Source organism: Marmota flaviventris, chromosome 6, assembly GCF_047511675.1.
Source record: "Marmota flaviventris isolate mMarFla1 chromosome 6, mMarFla1.hap1, whole genome shotgun sequence".
Classification (NCBI taxonomy): Eukaryota; Metazoa; Chordata; class Mammalia; order Rodentia; family Sciuridae; genus Marmota; species Marmota flaviventris.
This window is the reverse complement of record NC_092503.1, coordinates 34,515,017-34,541,488: the sequence shown is the minus strand read 5'-3', so window position 1 is coordinate 34,541,488 and position 26,472 is coordinate 34,515,017. Positions and strand designations below refer to the sequence as shown.

The window sequence follows — 26,472 nt, the reverse complement described above, 5'->3', positions numbered from 1 at the left end:
ATGCCCACACCATACTAAAATAAAACTAGCTCTTAAATGTCTACTAATATAAGTATGTATGCATGTTAAGAAAGTTTTTAAAAAGTAGGGTTTTTCTCTCTAAAAATGAAATATTTTTATTGCTCTATAACATTATGCATATTAGATCATTTGCTTTGTAATATAGTTTAATAAATCAGGAAAAGATCTAAACTTCAAGGCAGATTCTATTAGTTATCACATACAGGAAGATTCCCCATGGCAATTAGGAACAGAGTTTTAAACATGTCAGAATCTAAACAGAAATTACTTCCACTAGAATAATCTCAGTGAACTTATGTGTTTTATCCTCTGTTAGATGAGATTGGTATGCTTTCCCTGGGATTATTTTCTATGAATGATACTTAAAAGTTCCCTTCCCCAAACAGCAACCATTACAACAACAACAATTCCAGGGTAAACATAGCAGTCTCCCTCCATGTGTATCCCTGAAGATGCCAGTTAATGTTCTAAGATCTCTCGTTTCCTTCTGTCTGAAATTTCAAACACCCAGAACCAAGATGCTATGCTCATCCCAGAGACTCATTTTAAAAATTATTTCAATGAAACATTGGTACATCAGAATAAGTGCTAACACATGCACTAATAGACCACAGTGTCATTACTGCTCACTTTCTCTTTTACATTGAGTCCTCCATCTGCCATCACACAGAGACACTTATTTGTGGACTTTTTTTCCCACACGGCCAAGGCCATTGTGCATTTTTGCCCCACACCAGACACCAGTGGAGACAAACTGGAGATGATGTTTAACATGGGTTTTGCAAACTTGAGATGATGTTTAACGTGGGTTTTGTTCAACGACCATATTTTCTGACTTATTACACTGAAAAAAAATGCATCTTTTCCCCCAAATTGTGCATTGGTCAGGTGATCTATCTAGATGAGACATCTTTTTCTAATTCATGTGAAGTGACATGAGATTTTGTACCTGAGGAAAACAGGGCACTGCTCACTTCTGCCAGCAGACACTATTAGGCAGAATTGATGCAGCTGTTAAAATTGAATGAAAGCAAACCAGAATATTCCAGAGGTGTACTAAATTTTTGCTAAGAGGTAAATAGGTTAAACAACATACTCAGACTCCCCCCTCCCACCCACCAAAGCTACAATAGGGAAAGTCATGAGAAATTTTGCATTTTATTAGTGGCAATAAATTGCTATGGAAAAAGTGAATGCTTCCGCCTGGCATTTGTCCACTTTGGTTTTATGTTTAGGTAGAGGGAGTGAGCACTCACCTCTCCCCCACTTTAAGTCATGGCCTCATTATAGATGATCAGATTCTCTTCATCCAAGACCTTGTACCCCACTCTAATTTTATAATATCTTCTTTGATATGACTCTCCATTATGTCATGAATATTTTACACTATGCATTATTAGAACGAATGAATGGACATAGGTGAACCCCATTAGTGTCGACGCCCTGACACATAATAGCACCTGAGGTTAGACACCCTTCTAGGCTGTTTCTCAGGTCAGAGTAGCAGTGTTCATTCTTGATTACTTTACCTATCACAGGATTTCTTTCATATTTATGTACAAAAAACATCCTGGCATATCCTGAAGATTTGGCTTATTTTTATTTTAGGGATACTGTATAACTCTGGAGATTTCTCAGCTTAGAACTAGATTTAGGGACCATTGTTTTGAACATGATGACACACCTTTTTGTCTAGTAAGACTTTTCCTGATTCACATTAATCTTCTTCCTTTACTCCTATTTTTTCCTATAGGAGAATTGAGCACCGTGTTTTAAAGACATTTTAATTCCTTTAAATTCTCATATGAAATAAGATGCAAATAAATGAGTAAATTCAAAAGCTATATTTATTTCACAAATATTTTCAATAACTTTGCAAAAGAAAATATATTGCAGTGACAACATATACCTCTGAGTAAGAGATTAAATAACACATTCATCTTTAGTATTAAAATGCTCAGAAAAGTTTTAATCTCACATATATAAGCAGTAGAGCAAGTAAACCTCTTCTATTAAAAGGCTTGCATTCTTAACACAGTATCATTTTGCTAAAGCCATTTTTGTGTACTCTATTAATTTCTTTAGTTCTTTACATAATATTTTAATTAAAAATAAAATGATCTGCATTCCAAAACATGCAGCCATTTTTAACTTTTCCTTTTCTCTCTCTGATGTCATTCTTTTCTGCATAAGTTTAGCTTTGAGCCTAAACCACAAGAGAAACAGTGAAATTATATCCCGTGTTCTCCCTTCTCTAGTATGGCTTGTGCTCAGACCTAAATTAGATCAAATTTCAAAGAAATATTTTTATCATTTATATACTCATTTAATAAAGAAATAAACATGGCTTTCGGAGATTAAGAAGTGGGATTTATCACTGTCAATTTTAAAGAGTGAATATAAATGATGTCTGTAGTTACTTATATGCCACAATTGGTTTAAATCAGCTTTGCCAACAGGCATGTGCTCAGACTAAAGGATGAGGCTGTCCCATAGGTATAGCCAAATCTATGACAGATTCTACTTTCTTGAAATTTTAGAAGAATAAAATATCTCCCATTTAATCATTGGCCCTCTGGTATGCCTCCCATATGGTCTACTGGACCAGAGAGCTTTCAATTAATCAGTCCATGGTCACAGTGGCCCCATAATAGACATGACACAGCCTGGGGGATATCTTACGAGCACGTGATAGAATCTTGGGAAGGTTCTTTGACCTATTTCAGGATGACTATTAGAAATGCTCACCCTAACTAACTTCTAGGAATATAGCACCTGAGCAATGATTTCTTCCACAGGGCTAGGGGTTGTTCCTAGGAGTATTCTTTAAAACACATGATTCAAATTTTTCTGCAAATTAATCTATTGCTATCTAAGTATGTTCTGACCATTTGAACAAATATATCACAGACTTGTGGGCTTAAAAGCAAATTAAATATCTTTTTCATCTTTCAGAAAGCTGATACATCCAAAATTAAGGCACTGGTGTAGCTAGTGTCTGGGGAGGAGCCCCTTTCTTATTTGCCAAGGGCAGTTTCTTGTTATACCTCACATGGTGGCAGGGTCAAGGGAGTCCTCTGCAACCATTGTATGAGGTCACAACCCCTTTCCTGCCCTCATGATCCAATCAACTCTCAAAGGTCTTACCTTTATCTACCATCACAACAGAAATGGTTTCAACCTAAGAATTTGAGAAAACAAACAAACAAACAAACACACACACAAAAAAAAAAAAAACATAAACCTTATGTCTATAGCAATGGCTATAGGAATAAGGTGTTGACTGCAGCAATTTTCTTACCAAAGACATTTATATGAAAAGGAAATTACAAAGGTGCATTTGGAAAAGGATAAATTAGAGATTGAAACTAATTAAAACAAAACAAACAAACAAACAAAGAAACTCCATTTCTTCTACTAACCCAGTACTCCTTGCACTCCAGCATGTGTCAGAATCTCCTTTAGGACTTGTTAAAAAACACCAGATTACTGGTCCCCTACTCCCAGAATTTCTATTTCAATAGGTCCATGGAAGGCCTGAGAATATGCATGTCTAACAAGTACCAATGTGATGCTGCTGCTACTCAATGGGGGAACAACATTTCAGATCTACTGTACTAACTAACCCACCATTTCACCACCCATTCTGGCTAGTATACTTTCCTGACTATGTGCATCTGCTCAGGAGCTTTGACCAGTATAAATCAGAAAAAATCTCTCCAGAAATAAATGCTCAGGATTTATTATGTTTAAAGAAGTCTTCAGATACCCTCTTGAAAAAAAAATATATATATATGTATATGTATGTGTGTGTGTGTGTGTATATATATATATATATATATATATATATATATATATATATATATATATATGCCAGCCCAGACCCCCATTCTATGGCTTTTCATATATAATATTGTAGAAATAACTATTCAGCAGACAAAGAGTTCAGAAAATATCTCCCTTCAGCTCACCAAATTCATGTTCAATAGAACACTTTTCAAGTAACTTTAGCCTAAAATTAATGGTTAGAACTCTGTAAAATGTTTCAATTCACCAATTCTTTAAACTTTTATTTGACAAAGAATTATTTTTCCAAATGAAATTTTGCCCAGAACACCAACTTATAAAACAGATTCTTGGCAAAATAGACATTATTTGTAGAATACCTGAAGTACCTGGAGAATCCTAATATTCCAACAAATACAGCTTGAAGCTCCATTTAATGCATAATAAACATGGACTGCTAGGATGGATGTTACTGCTAGAAGGCATCTTCAAGGTCTAATCTATACCCTTGTCCCAGGACCAGTGCTCCTTCCCTCACTCCTTTATAACAACGAATACAAGAGTACTTGTGGAAACTCAAGGGCAAGTTCATGTTCAGAACCCTCATCACTGATAGTATTTCTATATTCAGTATTTTAAAACAGACTGAATATGACAGTTTTATCAGCAATAGGAAGATCTCTTGTTTTCACTTCCAAGAACTAGTCTGTACATCTCATTTTTTACTTTTTCTTGGAAGAGAATTTGACCCACTGCTTTGTTAGTATTCTTTCCTTTTGAGTTTTGAAACTGTTTTAATTCCTGTGTCCCCTAAAAGAAATATAATATGAAGAATTATGTCACATATCCCTCTTTGTTGGTGATTGTTACACGACTGCCTCTCTCTTTCCCAGCAGGAACACCTCTGGCAAATTACTTTCCACTTGGAGGTGGTGGTAAGGAGCAGATGTTGGATGCCACTTTTGCTTGTGACACTTTTGTTTACTAATTTGCAAAATTTGTTTTACCCCCTGCAGCTGTAAATGAAAAAGCCATAAAACTAAATGAAACTCTAGGAACTCAAGACAAGGCCCCTGAGAGAAATTTACAAGAGCTTCAGAAAGAGATAGATCAGATGATGAAAGAGCTGAGGAGGAAAAATCTGGATAAACAAAAGGAAGTTGCAGAAGATGAGTTGGTGTGAGTAGATCCTCTATTTCTTCATTTGATAAACTGAGCTTTTAAAATTATTTATAGATTTCTAAATTTCCATCACACATTTAAGCAGAGTATTAGTTTTATTATGACCTGAAAATGTTTGCTATTTATTTATTTTTCATTTGGTTACTAAGGTTATACCTTACTTTGCTCTAAAGTGAATTAAAAGCATTTTTTCCTATTTTTATAAGCAATCAAATAAATGATTTTTTCCTGGTATTGACCTTTTTATAATTAGGTTAATGGATTTTCTTTATTAATAGCCTATATGAGGGGCTTTTAAACTATCAATATATATATTTTTTTTTTTAGTAAGAATACTTTTGGATAAATAAAATTGTGTCTTAGCCAGACCATCCAAATACATTATTAGTTCAGGAAATTCAGGTAAGTCAAACCCGAGCAATTCCCAGATCACTCAGTTAAAAGAAAAAGAAATGTAGGTTGAAATCATAACATTACATTGGCATAACAAAAATAGAGTTCTGTTCATAGTTTCTAAGCAAATATGTCAATATTCATCCAGTATATTCCCGTTATAGAGAAAATGTCCCATTTTGGTGACGGGGGTGGGCTTTTTTGTTGCTGTTATGTGAAATAAATCATAGAACTCATTTCATCAGTCATGTTCTGTGAATTACATGAGGACCCCACCAAATGAAAATAATATCTTACTAATGAATTTCGAAGTTGGGATTTTCTTCTTTCTGTTTTAAATTATAAACTATGTGCCACTTTCAGGGGCCAGATTTCAATTGGATTTAGTACAGACTGAATCTGTCTCACATGCTTACGTTTCACGCTTTTTTATATTAGCATCTCTTGGTAACACAGTTTAATACCAATAAGTCCTGAGGCAGTGACATTATTGTCTGTGCTTGGGCTGGGTGGTTACAGAGCTGCAGAAGGCCTTTTGAAGAAAGTAAACAAGCTATTTGGAGAGTCCAGAGGCAAAAATGAACAATTGGAGAAGGATCTCAGGGAGAAACTGGCTGACCACAAGAACAAAGTTGATGATGCTTGGGACCTGCTGAGAGAAGCCACAAATAAAACCAGAGAAGCGAATCGCTTATCTGCTGCCAACCAAAAAATCATGACTGCTTTAGAGGTGAGTGTTAGGCGCTTTCAATAGACTCTCGGGGATGGGGAGTAGGGTGGAACAGTCAAGTTGATACACATTTACGACCTTCAAGAATGAGAACTCTGAACAGAGACTACTAAGCAGAACAGAAAATGATCTTCTGTCTCTCTCTCTCTCTCTGTGTGTGTGTGTGTGTGTGTGTATGTATGTGTTGGAGAGAAAAAGAGAGTGAGAGTCCTTAATGACTATTTTCCATTGAATCAATTAAAATTCAGATAACTTAGGCTATGGAATGTTTTTAAAGACAGTATGATACAGTGAAGAAGCTCTTTCCTGGGAGTTAGGGGACTTGGATCTCAATAATGAGTGCCACCAACTGTAAGATTGTACCAGTCAATTTATATCTCTGAGTATCAGATCTCTGACTCTTCCATGAGTGCATTATACTAGAGCATACCTAGAGTATTTTCAAATCCCAATGCCATATGATTTTGCAGTTCACCAACATAACCCACAAATTTGATTCAAAGATCTGGCTGCCAAAAATCATAGAAGTCTCTACATTTTTCAAAGGAATCTATGCACATGAGCAATAGCTCACTGAGAAACCAGAGCTGGAGAAAATCCTGGATTCCCCCTTTATTTGCACTGTGTTCCATGCAAATGATACTTTTAAAGGGACTGATAAGAGCAGATCAATTCTGGGTTATTTCCCCACCTTTCTCTCAAAGAGATCTAGAAATTCTAGGCAGCCCCTTTGCAGAGGCTTTCTCAAAATGTGCCTTGTTCTAGAACTAAAACAGATTCTTCCATTGTTTTCTTTTTATTTTTAAAAATTTCTTCTTGGGGCTGGGGATGTGGCTCAAGCAGTAGCGCGCTCGCCTGGCATGCGTGCAGCCCAGGTTCGACCCTCAGCACCACATACAAACAAAGATGTTGTGTCCGCCAAAAAACTAAAAAAATAAATAAAAATATTAAAATTCTCTCTCTCTCTAAAAAAAAAATAAAGCTAATAACTAATTTAAAAAAAAATTTCTTCTTTCTCTTAACATGATTAATCACTTTCCCTACAACTAAATTCAGTACATAGGATGGCACAATCCTGTGTTTGATAAACAACTTTCTTCACAGAGACAAACCAACCTTAGCTGATTTTGAAGTATTTGACCCCCATAGATCTGAACAGCAGCAGAACTCCATCTCTACTATCATGGAATTCCATCTTCAAGGATAAAACAACACCCTGACATAGCATATGCTCTCAAAAAATGCTTGTTGAATGCCAGTGATGATTGGATTAATGAGCCTGGATTTTTTTTTAAAAAAATTCCACTAATGTTCCTTTGTGTTAAGAAGTAAAAGGATGAACTAATTTTTTTAAAAAGCAATTTATGGGTCCCTCCTCTAAGGTGTAGCTTTGTCATTCTTGTAGAAGACTGAGAAGGCTCACTTTTTTATAATTGATGTGTCTAATCTTAACCAATTTGTAGTCTCCTGACAAATTAGCAATATCCAAGAAAAAGCACCATCTGGAGAGGCTGGAGCCCAGGCTGCCGTCCTGTCAGAGGCTCCAGCATGACTCATCCTGCTTGGTGACACACCAATGGTTCAACTTACCCAGAGGGGCACCTCTCCATTTTATGGCTACAGTTTAAGAAATTAAAATGACCTGTGTGGAGAGCATGATAAGCATTCGAGAAGTATTTCAAGAAGAGTTATAGTGGCACATAAATGGTGCTTTCAGCTCTTCCTCCCTTTTCCTTCCTCCCTTTGCAGAGGCTTTTAGTGATGTTTAAAACTAAGAGCCATCATTCTTGGGTACCCCAAGAGACTCCTGTAGCTTATATAGTCAGTACTGAAATTCTATGTCATCCTTTCTGTCTTTTGTTTTATGTGCCACCATTAACTAAAGGCTTGTTTAAATATTTATCAGATAAAATAGATGTTTACTAAATTAACATGAATAAAGTACAAATTATTTAAGGTTGCTTGTGTCTACCAAGGGTTTTGCCAAGCTACCTAAAAACATCACCTGGAAAGTCCATACACTACAATTGGGAATCTGGTTAGTCCACTCTTGTGTGTGGCCCAATGTCCATATCCTAAAATTCACTGGGTTTATTTGATGCTCATCCGGCTTGGGAACAGTGGTTGCACTGTACTCACTGGATTGAATAATGAGCTATTTTTAAAATAAACCTCCATTGTGTTAGTGTCTTCAATGAAGATGATATAATTAAAAGCCAACTTGGATGGTTTATATTTATTTTAAAGTGGTAGGCATGCATTTTTTATTATTAAAAACTTTTATTAATTGAAATTCATTGTTATGTCCATGTACAAATATGCCACAATGAAACCTACTATTATGTATAAATATTATATACCAATAAAAAAACTCTTATCAAGCCCCTTACTATATTCAGGAAATATGCTGACCATAAAATTTATTGTAACAGCTCTCAGTCACCATAATGTAGTCCTCAGAGTAATAGTATTAACATCAGCTAGAAATGGGTCAAATATGTGATTTCTCATGCCACTGTTAACTTGTGCTATCAACTCAGAAATTTTGAGGAATGGGGTGGGGGGTCCAGCAACCTGTTTTAAAAAATCCCTCCAGTGAATCAGATGCAGCCTTAAGTTTGAGAACCCAGATATAAAGAATAAACGCCATCTTTGATAACTGTCTAGTGGGAGATACACACAAGCAAACCACTTATACACTAAAGCAGAGATCATGGAGGTGAGCAAAGGGAGCCTCAGATGTCCCCAGGTTCTCAAGGGGCGTCAGAGAGGCTCTGATACTTGTGCCTAAAGGACAAGTGCTACTTAGTTGAAATAAAAAGGGAAAAGCATTACAGAAATAGGAAAAAGCATGAGCCAAGGCATGAAGAAAGAAGGGTTGGACATTTGAGAAAAAATTTGGTGCTTTGATAGAATTGGAATGAAACCTGAATGGGAGTGAATGTGTAGACAACCTCCAAAGATAGGCAGCCACCAGAGCTGGAGGTGCAGGAGATTGCGTTGCAAGACTAAGCCAGAGGGATGGGATTTTTATTCTGAAAACCAAAATATGGAGTCATGGCTTAAAATCACATTGGGGAAATTTGTGAAGCGTTGACATAAACTGGAGAATTGTCTTTGTATTGGAATAGTGTGAGTTTAGCCTAGGAAAGTGAGCTAGGTAATAGTTAAATGTCTGCCCCATTAAGCTGCTGTTGGTAACCAGGGTATTTGAAGTTGAATAGGAATGGTTCCTGGCCTCCTGGAACTTAGAAGCTCCTGAAAAAATTTATACATTTTATTCCCTCACTATGTGTAATATTGTGATTAATACTGACTGAGTCAGCAAAAGAGCTCCAAAAGTTATGGCACCATACCAAAAAAAAAAAAAAAAAAAAAAATTGAAAGAAAGGAGAAAACAGCATGCATGCAAGCTTGAAGCTCTGAAAGTGTAAGGTGATCTGAGAAATGTCAAGTGCAGCAGTGCAGCCCATTCATAAGCCACATAAAAGTCTGCAACAGAAGATGGGTCTGGAAGTGGCATTTGGAGCCTGAACATAGAAAACTTTGAATGTAGACTACTAGAGGTGACAGGGTTAGAAGGGCATTTCTGGTGATGGAGAGAAAACTGCAGGGGCTGATGGGCAGAAAGAGTTGAGATGAGCAGAAGAGTGAAGCAGAGGAATATGTTTTGAACCATCTGTCATAACCTTGCTGAAGAAGAGATTGCAAAGAGAAAAAAAAGAGTAAGTTGCTACCTAAAAGGTAAGACAGGAATATAGCATTTGTTGGTTCCTGAAAAATCTACCCCCTACAACAACAGAAGACAGGGGGCTAGTGTTCAACTTGCAAAACTCTGGAAGGAATTAAGATCTAATTAGTATAAGAAGTTAAAATAAGAATATAATCAACCTTGACATTCAAACAATGATTTAATAATTATGTTCATGGCATACTGAAGAATGATTCTCTCAATACATGGGTATTCCTTTTTGTTCCTTAAATACTCCATTTCTTATCTTAAGTATTTTATATCCTACATCATTCTCTGTCCATTTATTCTTTTTGTTTATTTTTTGGCATTCATTTCTTTATTACTTAAAAGGATACATTAATTCACTCATTCATTTTCTCCTTCCTGTGTTAGTTAGCTTTCTATTGCTGTGACAAAATACCTGAATTAAACAACTTCTGTTTTTCTTGGCTCAAAGTTTCAAAGGTTTCAATCCCTGCTTGGTGGGCTCAGTTGTTTTTAGGTTCTTGATGAGGCAAAACATTATGGCAGAGAGTGTATAATGGAGAAGTTATTCTTCATGGCAACCAAGAAGCAGAAAGAAAGAGAGAGACAGGGACTAGGGTCCCAATATCCCCTACAAAGTCATGCTTGCAGTGATCATACTCCCTTTCTCAGGCTTCACCTCCAATGGTTCCAAAGCCTGCCATTGGCTGGTGAACAAGCCTTCAACACATGGTCTTTGGGAGCATGTAGATTCAAACTGTACCACACCTCCAGATAAGCCACGAAGAACATGTCTTCTTTCTAACTCTATCATCAGAGTCTAAAGCAGCTCCTGGCACTACAGCAAAACAGACATTTTTTCCCAGTGAATAAAATTTCGTAAAGCAAAGAAAAATAAATGTTGATCTCTATACTTTTATCAATATGTGGGAGCTCCAGATCTCTCCCTTTCTTTGTTTCAAAGCTAGATTCCATCAATGTCTAATTTGAAAATTAACCACATCTAAAATCTCTTTAACCTCTACAGGATTATTTCTGCCTTAGTATGACAAAGAACATATTTTGATCTTCATGGGACAATTAGCTCTTTAAAGTTGCTCAACTAGAGTTTTACAAAAGAAACTCATAATTTACTAAACCTAAAATGGGTATAGCTCTTCATTTAACCCACATGTGGAAATATTCTTCACCTTACATTGGTACAGCACTTTAAATTACCTTGACTCACTAATACAAACAAGCACTGTTGTGACCAAAAAAAGATTCTTGACTCTCTGCACACAGTAGAACTTTAGATAAGTTAAAAACTGAAGACTAAATTGATAGTTATGTAGCAAATGTCAGACTTTCAGAAGAAAAGATAAGTGGAAATCAGGGATGTAAGGAATGCCCCTGCATTTGTTATCTATGAAGAGGGGGTGAAAAATCAAAACTTACCCTGAATTAGCCAGAGATGAGAGTAGTTGAAAAAGCAAATGTCACTGGCAAAGTTCAAGTCTCATTTTCATTTATTTAACTGAAACCATTTATTGAGGAAGTTCATCTAACTACTAGAGATAGTGATAAATAAGACTTTGTTTATAGGACTTGTAATAGTGAGGGAGATAGTCACTAAACCAATAAACAAGCATGTGATATGGCCATAGAGTTTTGAAATGTGCAATGATGTGTAGTACATGGGTTTATGGTATATACGATCTGTGATATTGCGTGACACTTCCAATGTGTCATCCTTCATCTGAAACGTGCAGCTCAGGAGACTGTGCCTTCTCATCAGTCCAGCAGAAGTATCTATGATACATTTCTATCTCTGATGTTCATTAAATAACCTATGTTTTTAGAAACCCCAGAAGAAGTAATCAAGCTAGGTTTTTTTCTGCATAAAAACTAAAATAATCATCTACATTTTTATGGTTTATGGCCATCCTATTGTATATGATTCAGCTTAGTGAGTTCTAGGAAGAATAATGAAATAAAGTAATTACTACAATGGTTAACAATTACATAGTGTTACTCTGTGCTAAGCAGTGTTTTAAGCCAAGTCTTCCCAGATTTTACTAGGTATGTCAATCACTTGGGGTTCTCGTTAAAATGCAGATTCCGAGTCAGTAGTTCCCCAGAAGGTATTGAGATTATGCATTTCTAACAAGCTTCCTGGTGATGCCCAGGCTACTAGTAAATGAGTAGCAAAGGACTAAATATTTTACATGAGGCTTAAGATTTCATAGCATTCAGAACTAGAATTCCATTCCAGCAGTCTGTCCCTTGAATTCATCTTTTAATCACTGTGCCCTAATCTGTATATAATTATTGCAAGGAAGATGCATGCTATTTTAGATAGGTGGTTGGTAAGTGACCATAAGCAGAAAATGGAGGGAAGAAGCATGCCAGAGAACTTGATAACAGTACACAAGAGAGAGAAGTGCAAAGGCAAAGGCTTAGAGGCAGCTAGATATATGTACTGGGCACCATATTGAAGTGTTGGGAAGACACTAGGAAAAGAGGGTATGAAGTCAGCACTAACCCAGTGCAAATAAGAAATGTGATTTCTATAATAGGAGAGAGAGTTCTTTCATTACCCATGACCCAGGATCTATCTATCATTCAATAGATCAGTATTCAAATTTTTTTACACTATACTAACTGAACTGCATAACCCTTAAGTAAATCACTTAATGTCTTAGTCCACTTGGGATGCTATAACAAAATACCAAAATCCAAGTGGTTTATAAACAAAAGAAATGTATTTCTCATAGTTCTCATATTTATTCCTCATAGTCCATTTTTCTGGATTTCTGGAAATCAAAGATTGAGGTGCTGATAGATTAGTGCCTGGAAAGAGCTTACTTTCTAGCTCACAAACAGTCTTTCCACTGTGTTTTCACAGATAGAAGGGTTAACAACCTCCCTTGGGTCTCATCTGTAAGAGCATTTATCCCACCTTTATGTTTTCTGCCTTATGACCTAATCTCCTCCCAAAGGCCCAACCTCCTGATACAAACACCTTGGAGATTAAGATTTTCATTTACAGACTTAGGAGGAACAAAAATATTCAGACAATAGCACCTAGCTTGTTCAATTTTCCATTCATTTAAAAGATAAGCACAGGACACAGAGAGTTGAAAATCAATGGGAAACAGAGCAGGCCCAGCAGCCTGCTGAGGGGCAGAGCCGCCCCCCACCCCCCGCACCTGCCAGGTAGGCGGAACTGTGACCACCGACAGAAAAGGCCCAGTGGCCCACGGCGGGACAGAGCTTCCAATCACTCCTGCAAGGTAGGCGGGCCTGCGACCCACCAGCAGAAGAGGAGCAGCGGCCTGCTGAGAGGCAGAGCCGCCCCCTCCCCCTGCGCCGCCAAGGTAGACAGAACTGTGACCACCCACAGAGCAGGCCCAGCGGCCTGCTGAGGGGCAGAGCCGCCCCCCACCCCCGCGCCTGCCAGGTAGGTGGAACTGTGACCACCAACAGAAAAGGCCCAGTGGCCCGCGGCGGGACAGAGCTTCCAATCACTCCTGCAAGGTAGGCGGGCCTGCAACCCACCGGCAGAAGAGGAGCAGCGGCCTGCTGAGAGGCAGAGCCGCCCCCCTCCCCCCGTGCCTGCAAGGTAGACGGAACTATGACCACCATCAGAACAGGCCAGACCTGCAACCGACAGACAGAACAGGCCCAGTGGCCTGAGGAAGGGTAGAGCCGCCCCCGCCCCCGCGCCTGCAAGGTAGGCGGACCTGCGACCCACTGGCAGAACAGCCCCAGAGGCCTGCAGAGGGGCAGTGCTGCTGCCTGCGCCTGCAAAGTAGGCAGAACTGCGACCACCGACAGAACAAGCCTAGTGGCCCGCAGAGGGACAGAGCCGCCGCCCACGCCTGCAAGGTAGGCGGACCTGCTACCGACCAGCAGAGCAGGCCCAGCGGCCTGCCGGCATGGTAGGCACATTGCCCCAATTGGAGGAGGGGTAGAGCCGCCGCCCGTGCCTGCGAGGGAGACTTTGCAACTATACAAGACCAATATAAATATATAGGGGGAAAATTCAATAGCACAACAGTTTCACCAAGTAGAAAGGAACGCGAACAGTATGAAGAGACACGGAAAGAAAGGACCACAAGCAATACAGGTCAACTCAACGTTAGAAGAGGTAATAGCTGCAGCAGATGGAATGTCAGATAAAGAATTCAGGATATACATGCTTCAGATGATCTGGAGTCTCAAGGAAGACATCAGACAGCAAAATCAGACAATGAAAGATCACTTCAACAATGAATTACATAAACAAATCCAAGAAGCAAAAGACCAACTATACAGGGAGATAGAGGTTATAAAAAACAAACAAACAGAAATCCTAGAAATGCAGGAAGCAATAAACCAACTTAAAAACTCAATTGAGAATACTACCAGCAGAGTAGAACACTTAGAAGATAGAACATCAGACAATGAAGATAAAGTATTTCAACTTGAAAAGAACATAGATAGCTCAGCAAGACTGTTAAGAAACCATGAGCAGAACATCCAAGAAATATGGGATAACATCAAGAGACCAAATTTAAGAGTCATTGGGATACAGGAAGGGACAGAGTTTCAAACCAAAGGAATGAGCAATCTATTCAATGAAATAATACGAGAAAACTTCCCAGACTTGAAGAATGAGACAGAATCCCAAATCCTAGAAGCCTACAGGATGCCGAATGTGCAAAATCATAAGAGACCCACACCTAGACACATTATAATGAAGATGCCCAACATACAGAATAAGGAGAGAATTTTAAAAGCTACAAGAGAAAGGAAGCAGATCACATTTAGGGGTAAGCCAATCAGGATAACAGCTGATCTTTCAACACAGACTCTGAAAGCTAGAAGATCCTGGAATAACATATTTCAAACACTGAAAGAAAATGGGTTCCAACCAAGAATTGTGTTTCCAGCGAAATTAAGCTTCAGGATGGAAGATGAAATTAAAACCTTCCATGATAAACAAAAGTTAAAAGAATTTGCAGCTAGAAAACCATCTCTTCAAAACATCCTTGGCAAAACATTACAGGAAGAGGAAATGGAAAATAACAATGAAAACCAACAGTGGGAGGTAGGACAGTAAAGGGGGGAAAATAATCAAAGAGGAAAACAAACCATGTTTAGTAACAGAAATAAACAAATATGGCTGGAAGAACAACCCATATCTCAATAATAACCCTAAATGTTAATGGCTTAAACTCACCAATCAAGAGACACAGGCTAGTAGAATGGATCACAAAACAAGACCCAACAATATGCTGCCTACAGGAGACGCATTTGATAGGAAAAGACATACATAGGCTGAAGGTGAAAGGTTGGGAATAATCATATCACTCATATGGACTTCGGAAACAAGCAGGAGTGTCCATACTCATATCAAATAAAATAGATTTCAAGCCAAAGTTAATCAAAAGGGATAAAGAGGGACACTACATACTGCTTAAGGGAACCATACACCAACAAGACATAACAATCATAAATCTATATGCCCCAAACAATGGTGCAGCTATGTTCATCAAACAAACTCTTCTCAAGTTCAAGAGTCTAATAGACCACCATACAATAATCATGGGAGACTTCAACACACCTCTCTCGCCACTGGACAGATCTTCCAAACAAAAGTTGAATAAGGAAACTATAGAACTCAATAACACAATTAATAACCTAGACTTAATTGACATATGTAGAATATACCACCCAACATCAAGCAGTTACACTTTTTTCTCAGCAGCACATGGATCCTTCTCAAAAATAGATCATATATTATGTCACAGGGCAACTCTTAGACAATATAAAGGAGTAGAGATAATACCATGCGTCCTATCTGATCACAATGGAATGGAACTGAAAATCAACGATAAAAGAAGGAAGGAAAAAGAATACATCACTTGGAGAATGAACAATAGGTTACTGAATGATCAATGGGTTATAGAAGACATCAAGGAGGAAATTAAAAAATTCTTAGAGATTAATGAAAACACAGACACAACATATCAGAATCTATGGGACACATTGAAAGCAGTTCTAAGAGGAAAATTCATTGCTTGGAGTTCATTCCTTAAAAAAAGAAAAAACCAACAAATAAATGATCTCATACTTCATCTCAAAATCCTAGAAAAAGAAGAGCAAAACAACAGCAAAAGAAGTAGAAGGCAAGAAATAATTAAAATCAGAGCTGAAATTAATGAAATCGAAACAAAAGAAACAATTGAAAAAATTGACAAAACTAAAAGTTGGTTCTTTGAAAAAATAAACAAAATCGACAGACCCTTAGCCATGCCAGCGAAGAGAAGAAGAGAGAGAACTCAAATTACTAGCATACGGGATGAAAAAGGCAATATCACAACAGACACGTCAGATATACAGAAGATAATCAAAAATTATTTTGAATCCTTATACTCCAATAAATTAGAAGATAGTGAAGGCATCGATAAATTTCTTAAGTCATATGATCTGCCCAGATTGAGTCAGGAGGATATAGACAACCTAAACAGACCAATATCAATTGAGGAAATAGAAGAAACCATCAAAAGACTACCAACTAAGAAAAGCCCAGGACCGGATGGGTATACAGCAGAATTTTACAAAACCTTTAAAGAGGAACTAATACCAATACTTTTCAAGCTACTTCAGGAAATAGAAAAAGAGGGAGAACTTCCAAATTCATTCTACGAGGCCAACATCACCCTGATACCTAAACCAGACAAAGACACTTCAAAGAAAGAAAACTACAGACCAATATCTCTAATGAACCTAGATGCAAAAATCCTCAATAAAATTCTGGCGAATCGGATACAAAAACATATCAAAAAAATTGTGCACCATGATCAAGTAGGATTCATCCCTGGGATGCAAGGCTGGTTCAATATACGGAAATCAATAAATGTTATTCACCACATCAATAGACTTAAAAATAAGAACCATATGATCATCTCGATAGATGCGGAAAAAGCATTCGACAAAATACAGCATCCCTTTATGTTCAAAACTCTAGAAAAACTAGGGATAACAGGAACATACCTCAATATTGTAAAAGCAATCTATGCTAAGCCTCAGGCTACCATCATTCTGAATGGAGAAAAACTGAAGGCATTCCCTCTAAAATCTGGAACAAGACAGGGATGCCCTCTCTCACCACTTCTGTTCAACATAGTTCTCGAAACACTGGCCAGAGCAATTAGACAGACGAAAGAAATTAAAGGCATCAAAATAGGAAAAGAAGAACTTAAATTATCACTATTTGCAGATGACATGATTCTATACCTAGCAGACCCAAAAGGGTCTACAAAGAACTTATTAGAGCTAATAAATGAATTCAGCAAAGTGGAAGGATATAAAATCAACACGCATAAATCAAAGGCATTCCTGTATATCAGCGACAAATCCTCTGAAATGGAAATGAGGACAACCACTCCATTCACAATATCTTCAAAAAAAATAAAATACTTGGGAATCAACCTAACAAAAGAGGTGAAAGACTTATACAATGAAAACTACAGAACCCTAAAGAGAGAAATAGAAGAAGATCTTAGAAGATGGAAAAATATACCCTGTTCATGGATAGGCAGAACTAACATCATCAAAATGGCGATATTACCAAAAGTTCTCTATAGGTTTAATGCAATGCCAATCAAAATCCCAACGGCATTTCTTGTAGAAATAGAGAAAGCAATCATGAAATTCATATGGAAAAATAAAAGACCCAGAATAGCAAAATCAATGCTAAGCAGGAAGTGTGAATCAGGCGGTATAGCGATACCAGACTTCAAACTATACTACAGAGCAATAGTAACAAAAACAGCATGGTACTGGTACCAAAACAGGCGGGTGGACCAATGGTACAGAATAGAGGACACAGAAACCAATCCACAAAACTACAACTACCTTATATTTGATAAAGGGGCTAAAAGCATGCAATGGAGGAAGGATAGCATCTTCAACAAATGGTGCTGGGAAAACTAGAAATCCATATGCAACAAAATGAAACTGAATCCCTTTCTCTCGCCATGCACAAAAGTTAATTCAAAATGGATCAAGGAGCTTGATATCAAATCAGAGACACGCCGTCTGATAGAAGAAAAAGTTGGCTACGATCTACATACTGTGGGGTCGGGCTCCAAATTCCTCAATAGGACACCCATAGCACAAAAGTTAATAACTAGAATCAACAAATGGGACTTACTCAAACTAAAAAGTTTTTTCTCAGCAAAAGAAACAATAAGAGAGGTAAATAGAGAGCCTACATCCTGGGAACAAATCTTTACTCCTCACACTTCAGATAGAGCCCTAATATCCAGAGTATACAAAGAACTCCAAAAATTAGACAATAAGAGAACAAACAACCCAATCAACAAATGGGCCAAGGACCTGAACAGACACTTCTCAGAGGAGGACATACAATCAATCAACAAGTACATGAAAAAATGCTCACCATCTCTAGCAGTCAGAGAAATGCAAATCAAAACCACCCTAAGATACCATCTCACTCCAGTTAGATTGGCAGCCATTATGAAGTCAAACAACAACAAGTGCTGGCGAGGATGTGGGGAAAAGGGTACAATTGTACATTGCTGGTGGGACTGCAAATTGGTGCAGCCAATTTGGAAAGCAGTATGGAGATTTCTTGGAAAGCTGGGAATGGAGCCACCATTTGACCCAGCTATTCCCCTTCTCGGTCTATTCCCTAAAGACCTAAAAAGAGCATGCTACAGGGACACTGCTACATCGATGTTCATAGCAGCACAATTCACAATAGCAAGAATGTGGAACCAACCTAGATGCCCTTCAATAGATGAATGGATAAAAAAAATGTGGCATTTATACACAATGGAGTATTACTCTGCATTAAAAAATGACAAAATCATAGAATTTACAGGGAAATGGATGGCATTAGAGCAGATTATGCTAAGTGAAGCTAGCCAATCCCTAAAAAACAAATGCCAAATGTCTTCTTTGATATAAGGAGAGTAAGTAAGAACAGAGTAGGGTCGAAGAGCATGAGAAGAAGATTAACATTAAACAGGGATGAGAGGTGGGAGGGAAAGGGAGAGAGAAGGGAAATTGCATGGAAATGGAAGGAGACCCTCAGAGTTATACAAAAGTACATACAAGAGGAAGTGAGGGGAAAGGGAAAAATAATACAAGGGTGACAAATGAATGTCAGTAGAGGGGGCAGAGAGAGAAGAGGGGAGGGGAGGGGAGGGGAGGGGGGATAGTAGAGGATAGGAAAGGCAGCAGAACACAACAGACACTAGTATGGCAATATGTAAATCAATGGATGTGTAACTGATGTGATTCTGCAATCTGTATATGGGGTAAAAATGGGAGCTCATAACCCACTTGAATCAAAGTGTGAAATATGATATATCAAGAATTATGTAATGTTTTGAACAGCCAACAATAAAAAATTAAAAGAAAATCAATGGGAAAGCCTTGTAAACTGCCTGACACATATTGATATTGCAATACATGTAAAATACTAGTATTATTTATATAAAAACATAAATGGTCATGCTTACAATTTTAATTGATGCAGCTAAACCTAACTGTAAAATGGTGATTGGAAGAAAATGAATGAGTCAGAAGTATTTTTTTAAAAATGGTAAGCAAAGATATGCTCGAGCTGGAGAAATGGCAGTATTTTTCTCTCATTGATTTTCCTCTACTAAACCAGCAATGAGTTTCATGTAGTTTTGAGACAAGCTGTAAGTTCCCAAGAAAAGTTAGTCTGTTCTCTTCTTATGAAATAGTCCATTAGGTTTATCCTTCCAGGTGATAGTTTCTCTTCTTGAAAAACATTGCCCCTAAGATCTCTTTTAAAGCTCCCTTCTTTGAATTTTACAGAATTCCCATAGAATAAACCTGCTTATGCTCATGCTTACAAAGAACTCATGTGTACATAGCTCTGGAATTCAGTGTGCCATTCCACTGTGATTTGGTGTACTATCGCATGTTCAGTAGTTCATATTCAGCACTTACAATGTTGTTAAATATGGATGTTTCATCTTGCTTTTAAAATAATTTTAATTCCTCAGCTACTACTATCTCATTTCGTTTCTTCGCTTGGATGCCTTCCTCAAATGGCAAGGAGAAATTACCTATTCAGGCTCTAAATAGAAAGACTTTCAGAGGACTAGCTAGGTAGCTTGTATCATTCTCATCTAGCCACGTTGTCAACAGGATGTACTTTGTTCGTGAAGCTTTTGTTCAGACAACTCAGGAGAGACAGGGATGCAGAGCTGGATAGGGTTTTCACCAAATGGTATTTTGATGTCTTGTTCTCCCCATACTATAGGAAAAGAAGGAGGCTGTTCAAAGTGGCAAACGACAAATTGAGAACACTTTACAAGAAGGCAATGACATACTTGATGAAGCCAAACGACTTGCAGATGAAATCGGCTCAGTCATAGAAGTGAGTATTTGATAAAATCCAAAGTTAAAAGAGAGATGATTATGGTGCAGCCTCTCAGAAGTGGGAAACAAGGAGATGTCTTAGTAATATAAGCAGATACTGACATTTATTTTCTCAAGGAGGGAAAATTATTTTTGTATTGTTCTACTATGATCATACCACCTATTGATAACAATTAGAGCTTTATCTCCTAATAGATATGGATGCTTATGCCATTACACAACCTGTGTTTTTTTTTTTTTTCCACAGTGAAATGTGGGCCATTCCTTGTTCCTAGGGCAGCCTTTAAAATTGCTTCAGTATTATATAGCACTAGTTAAAAGAGCAAAGTAAATCTACAAACAGACTTTTAACATACTGTCTAATGCATTACCCAGTAATATATAGTAATAAAAATGCAAAATGGTTTAAAAGATCTTAATAACTGTCATTTATGCATTTGTTCCAATGAAAAAAACATTTTTAAAAGGTGTATTCTTCTTGGTGTAAATTGGCTTCATAAAGTTTCTAATATTTTTATTAAATAATAACTTTTTTCCTCTTTTGACTAAGCTAGTACATTTTAAAGTTTCATAAAAAATTAAGTGTGTATAATTATGTCTCTTGGAAAAATTAGTAAATTCAAGGAGGCTTGGATTCACTTGATTAAAATGCCTTCTCTCCACTCTGCATATTAGTATGTTGAAGACATTCAGACTAAATTGCCACCAATGTCTGAGGAACTTAAAGATAAAATAGATGACCTCTCCCAAGAAATAAAGGACAGGAAGCTTGCTGAGAAGGTGTCCCAGGCTGAGAGCCACGCGGCTCAATTGAATGACTCATCTGCTGTACTTGATGGGTATGTCATTTGTTGTTAGAAATGCCAATGTACTGTGACACTTATCCAAAAGTTTTGACAAGCAGAAATGACAGAGAATCATTTTCAAATCTTGATTTCTACAATTATGAACAAAAGAGCTACATGGCCTTTCTATGGAACATCCTAATTAGAAGGGTGTAGGCAAAGCTCTACTGGAAAAGCATCAAAAGTCCAAGTTAAAAGTAGATTCATGCCTGACTTATTAGGAAGTGAACATGGCCTTAGGCTACACTTAGAATATTATTTTTTGCTCTTTATTAGAAACCACAGCAGTTGCCTTATTAGCATTTTAAATAATAATAATATATTAACATTTTCTGCTTCAAAATTTAGTTTTATATTCATAATAGAATAAAAAAATATTGTTAAAAGATGCCTTTTGAAATGTAACCCTATACATAGCCTCTTTCTTGCTCATACAAATTCCAGGAAGATCCTACATACCCTGCAAAACAACAGCTTGCTATCAGGGGGATTGTTGCATGATTCAGGGAGAGAAGGGCAGAAGAAAAGGGTGTTTTTAACTTGCAATCAGCCTTCCAGGTGTAACTAACATACTTCACCAACACTTTAGGATTGACAAAATAAATACAAGAGCTATTGGCCCCCCAAATAATTTTCCCAAATAAATCTATATTTAATATACACCATACACAAGGATATGTTTCCATTCTTAGAACTTATTGTTACAAAGGAAAATACTATTGTTTGAAAATGCTGTGCACTGTAATTTAAAAAAAAAATAACATTTTTTTTTTTTTGCCAATTTATGGTAAAGGGTTGAAGATAGAAAAGTGAGCCAGGAGTCAGCCAACTCAAGTTTTAAGTCCAGATTCCTCATTAGGGATATGTCTGTCATGTGACTTGAAGCAAGCCATTTAAACTTCTGAGATTTTTTTTATTCTCCCCTGGAAATGCACCTACCCCAGAAAGATTTTTTTTTTTTAGAAAATATAACAATATTTTCTTTGATTTTTGTTAGTTTTTTCTGTATTTTTTAATTTTTTATTTGTTCTTTTTAGGTATACATGACAGTAGAATGTATTTTGGTATATTATACATACATGGAGTATAATTTATTTTAATTAGGGTCCTATTTTTGTGGTCATACATGATGTAGAGTTACCCTGGTCTTATATTTAAATAAAAGGATAGGAAGGTTATGTCTGATTAATTCTATTGTCCTTCGTATTTCCCTCCCCACTCCCTTTTCTTTGTTCTCCCTTTCTTTTAAAATTATAATCTATTTATGTGTTTTTTAAAATTATTTGTTTTACTCAGTTACACATGACAGTACAATGATCTTGACATATCATACAGATGGGATATAATTTCTCATTTTTCTGAGTATACAGGTTGCAGAATCACATTGGCCATGCAGTCACATATATACACACAGTAATAATAATGTCTGTTTCATTCTACTATCCTTCCTATCTCCCCAACCCCTCCCCTCCCACCACTTCTCTCTACTTAATCTAGGGTAAAGCTATTCTTTTTTTTTTCCTCACATCTTCATACATGTATTTTGTATAACGATGAGGGTCTCCTTCCACCAAACATGCAATTCCCTTTCTCCCTCCCTTTCCCTCCCACCCCTCTTCCCTATGTAGAGGTAATCTTCTTCCCATGCTCTTCCTCTCTTCCCCATTTTGAGTCACCCCACCCCCTTATATCAGAGAAGACATTCAGGATTTGTAGGCTTTTTGAAGTATTCCAGCAATGGGGTGCAAGTTCTCTGAAACATCTAGTTTGCTTCATAAATAACATGAAGGATTGTCTCACTGCACACACATGCCTGGTGCACATGGTTGCAGAGGCTTTGGATGATGCTGCAGATGGTTTAAGAATGTTGGAGGTATTTCATAGCTGAATTGTTTAAGAATATGAATTTAAATTGAAAACTACAACACTGTAAGTAGATATGTCACTATGATTCACAATTACTATCATTATTTTGAAGCCATGATTGTTATAACCAGGATGTTCCTTTATTTGCTTACTCACAACTCTGATGTTATTTTTTTTTGGGGGGGGTTATTCCAACAGAATCCTTGATGAGGCTAAAAACATCTCCTTCAATGCCACTGCAGCCTTCAATGCTTACAGCAATATTAAAGACTATATTGATGAAGCTGAGAAAGTTGCCAAAGAAGCCAAAGGTCTTGCACAAGAAGCTACAAGACTGGTAAGAAACAAACAGGACCATTAGCCTTTTTGAATAGTTACTTAATTTTTTCAAATTTGAGTGAGCTCTAAAAACCCTAGTAAATTTGATTCCTGTCTTGAATTATTTTTTTGTAGGCTTCCTTTAAGTTTTCCTCAAAATAAATTCTCCGTGTGCAGAAATCTTTTCTCAGTCACCCACTGCTTATCACTGTTAGGGCCTTGAAATTATCACAAATGCCAAGCAGATTTGTACCACCAGCTCACAAAACAAAAACAAGCTAATAGAACACTCTAGATGGAGAAATCTCTCACCATTATTCCAAATATTTTCACTAAAAAAAGTACCTTGAAAATTAATAGCATTGCTTATAATCAATACAATAGTTGTATGTGAAGTCTGAACATCAAGTGCACTTTTTATAAAGCACATTGGATCAGATCTTTTTAATGTGTTTATAAAATTTTTATAAACTAAAAAGTCTTTAAGCTTTGGCTGCAGCCATTGCTCAAAATACATTTATATCTAATATTTTAGAGTTTTGAGGTTCCAAATTATATCACATTATTTGAGCATCTTCAATATAAACAAATCTTTATCCTTTATATGTAGAACCACATTTTCTAAATAACTTGCATAATAGAACTTGGTGATGATATTTTAAATAAAAAAGACATTACTTAGGAAGCATGCTGTTAGCTAAAATTGTTCAAAACTATCATTCATACAAAATTTCCAAACATCAGAAATTTGCTGGATGGGGGGCTGATTGGATATTTGATTATGAATGAAATATGGTGTTATGAAATAGCCTGGTATTATAAGAAATGGATCAATATTTGATTTTGCATTGAGCAAAAAATATTTTCTCAAATCTCTGAGATATTAGAGATAATTACCAGAATCTTAGAGATGTTATCCTGTGACCATAATGAAAACATGATATTCTATCAACAATTACTAACATTTTTTTCTTTTCTCTGAAATAAGCTGAACTAATTTTACATATCCTATTTGTTTCTTATTCATAATAGTGACACCCATGTCAACTGATGATTTCTTTTCCTTTGTTCCTTCATTTTTGGAGGGCGAAGAGCTGGGGTTAAACTCATAGGTACTTTGTCACTGAGTTACATCCCTAGCCCTTTAATTTTTATTTTGTGGCAAGATATCACTAAGTTGCTTAGGACCTTGTTAAGTTGCTGAGGCTGACCTCGACATCGTGGTCCTCCTGTGTTAAGCTGCAGAGTTGCTGGAATTACAGACACACACCACCACAACTGTTTCCTTCTTCTTCATCTCCTGGCCACTATTGTTGTCTGAAACTTCCTGTCTCTACCTTTGTCTGGCTCTGTCTTTCTTACACACCTATCCACAGTGTTTCTTAATATCCTCTAGTCCTGAATTACATTTTTCAATTTGTTTCCATGCTTAACGAGATCTTTACTGGTAACAACTATGAGAAAGTGAGAATTTATACTACCTATGTCAGTTAGAGCCCTGCAGAGAAACATACCTAGTAGGAGATGATGATGGTGATGATAGATAGATAGATAGATAGATAGATAGATAGATAGAGAATTATCTCACATGATTCTGGATGTGGAGAAGCCCCAGATTTATCCATCTGGAAATCTAGCAAAGCCAGGAGTATAATTCAGTTCTAATTAAAAATCTTCAGAATCAAAGGAGCCAATGGTGTAAATCCCAGTATGAAGGTTAGAGAAGATGAGATGAGATGTTATAGCTCAGTCTATAATGCAAGAAAGAAGGGACTAGATTCCTCCTTCCTCCAGTTTTTGTCCCATTAAAGGTTTCAGTGGCTTGGATGGTATACAACCACAGCAGAAAGGGCCATTTGTTTTACTGTCATCCAGAAACACTTTCCAAGACACTCCCAGTACTAGGGTTTGATCTGGACACTCACTGAAATTAACCATAATATTGACCGCAAGCCAAGTGCAGAATTTAATCTTCCTATGTATTCTCCAAATTCATGTTTTCTCTCTTGCCATAATAACTCATATTTCTTGGGAGGCATGATTCTAAAAAATTTTTGGCAAGGTCTTTCCCAGGCATTTTGAAGAATAATAATATAAAATACAAAAGAAAATGAGGGCAATGTGAAAGTAATATGTGTTGTCTTAGACACAGAAATAGTGAGTATAGTACAGTATAAACAAGATGTAAGCTTTATACAAATTGAATAAGGGAGGGGAAAATCTAGAAAAAAAATATTATACAGGAGGAGAATATACCTAAAAGTTAAGTACGCTTAAATTGTTGACACGTGTATCCTCATAAATGTCTGAACTGGTCTTGTAGATAACTTTTGGGGTTCATTTTCTAATATGAGTAAAAATCCATAGAAACCACAAAAGGAGTTTTTATGTTTGTTTGTTTTTTGCTTCAGGATCAAGTGTCTAAAGAATAAAGTGGATTTTTGAAAATTTACTCTTATGTGGCAGATCAGTGAGGGCAAAACTACTGATAGGAAGCACTTAACTACTACAAAATACACTTTATTCACTACACTGCCACAAAACACATTTCATTCACTGAAATACTACAAAATATACTTCAAAAGAAATGTCAACAAAATCAAAGAACATGGGGATTAAAGAGAAAAACATGAACCAAAAATAGTACATGTGCAAAAGTTTAGGTCAGAATTGTTAAGATCATGGTGATGATAATAATACATATAATTAAAAGTGAAAAAATAAATTCAAGAGACTAATTACATGGAAAATGAGGCATGTGGTCAGTTAAAAGTTTTTAAGGTCCTTCAGTTTGAGGAAGGAGAGTAAAAGCTGATTACCTTTCATATATATCAAATTATGTGTGTTAGATATTGAGGATTGATATAAGAGAATGAAAATAATAGCATTAAAGTTCTCTAAGGAAACAAAACTGATGTACACAGCCACGCATCATTTAGCATTCTAGAAAGTGTGGTGTTAGGTGATTTCCTTGTTTTTCAAACAACATGAAGTGCACTAACCTGGTTAAAGATAGCTATGACATCACCTGCTGATGTAACCTTAAGGGACCACCATTGTAATGCAAGTCATCCTTGACCAAAGCATCACTGTGTGGCACATGACTATATATATATATATATATATATATATATATATATATATATATATATATATATATTAAAAAGCATTGGCTCACGTAATTATAGTACGTAACA

The 26,472-nt window shown here is 36.7% G+C and overlaps 1 protein-coding gene across 1 annotated transcript in view; it reads left to right on the top strand.

Moving 5' to 3' along the window:
• Positions 1-26,472, top strand: part of Lama2 (laminin subunit alpha 2) — a 571,380-nt gene that overhangs the window by 444,507 nt on the left and 100,401 nt on the right. Inside the window, exons 36-40 of the mRNA XM_071613037.1 lie at positions 4,824-4,986; positions 5,902-6,112; positions 20,128-20,244; positions 20,922-21,085; positions 23,156-23,294. Of these exons, the coding sequence (XP_071469138.1) occupies positions 4,824-4,986; positions 5,902-6,112; positions 20,128-20,244; positions 20,922-21,085; positions 23,156-23,294 (794 nt within the window). The remainder of the gene's footprint in view (positions 1-4,823; positions 4,987-5,901; positions 6,113-20,127; positions 20,245-20,921; positions 21,086-23,155; positions 23,295-26,472) is intronic.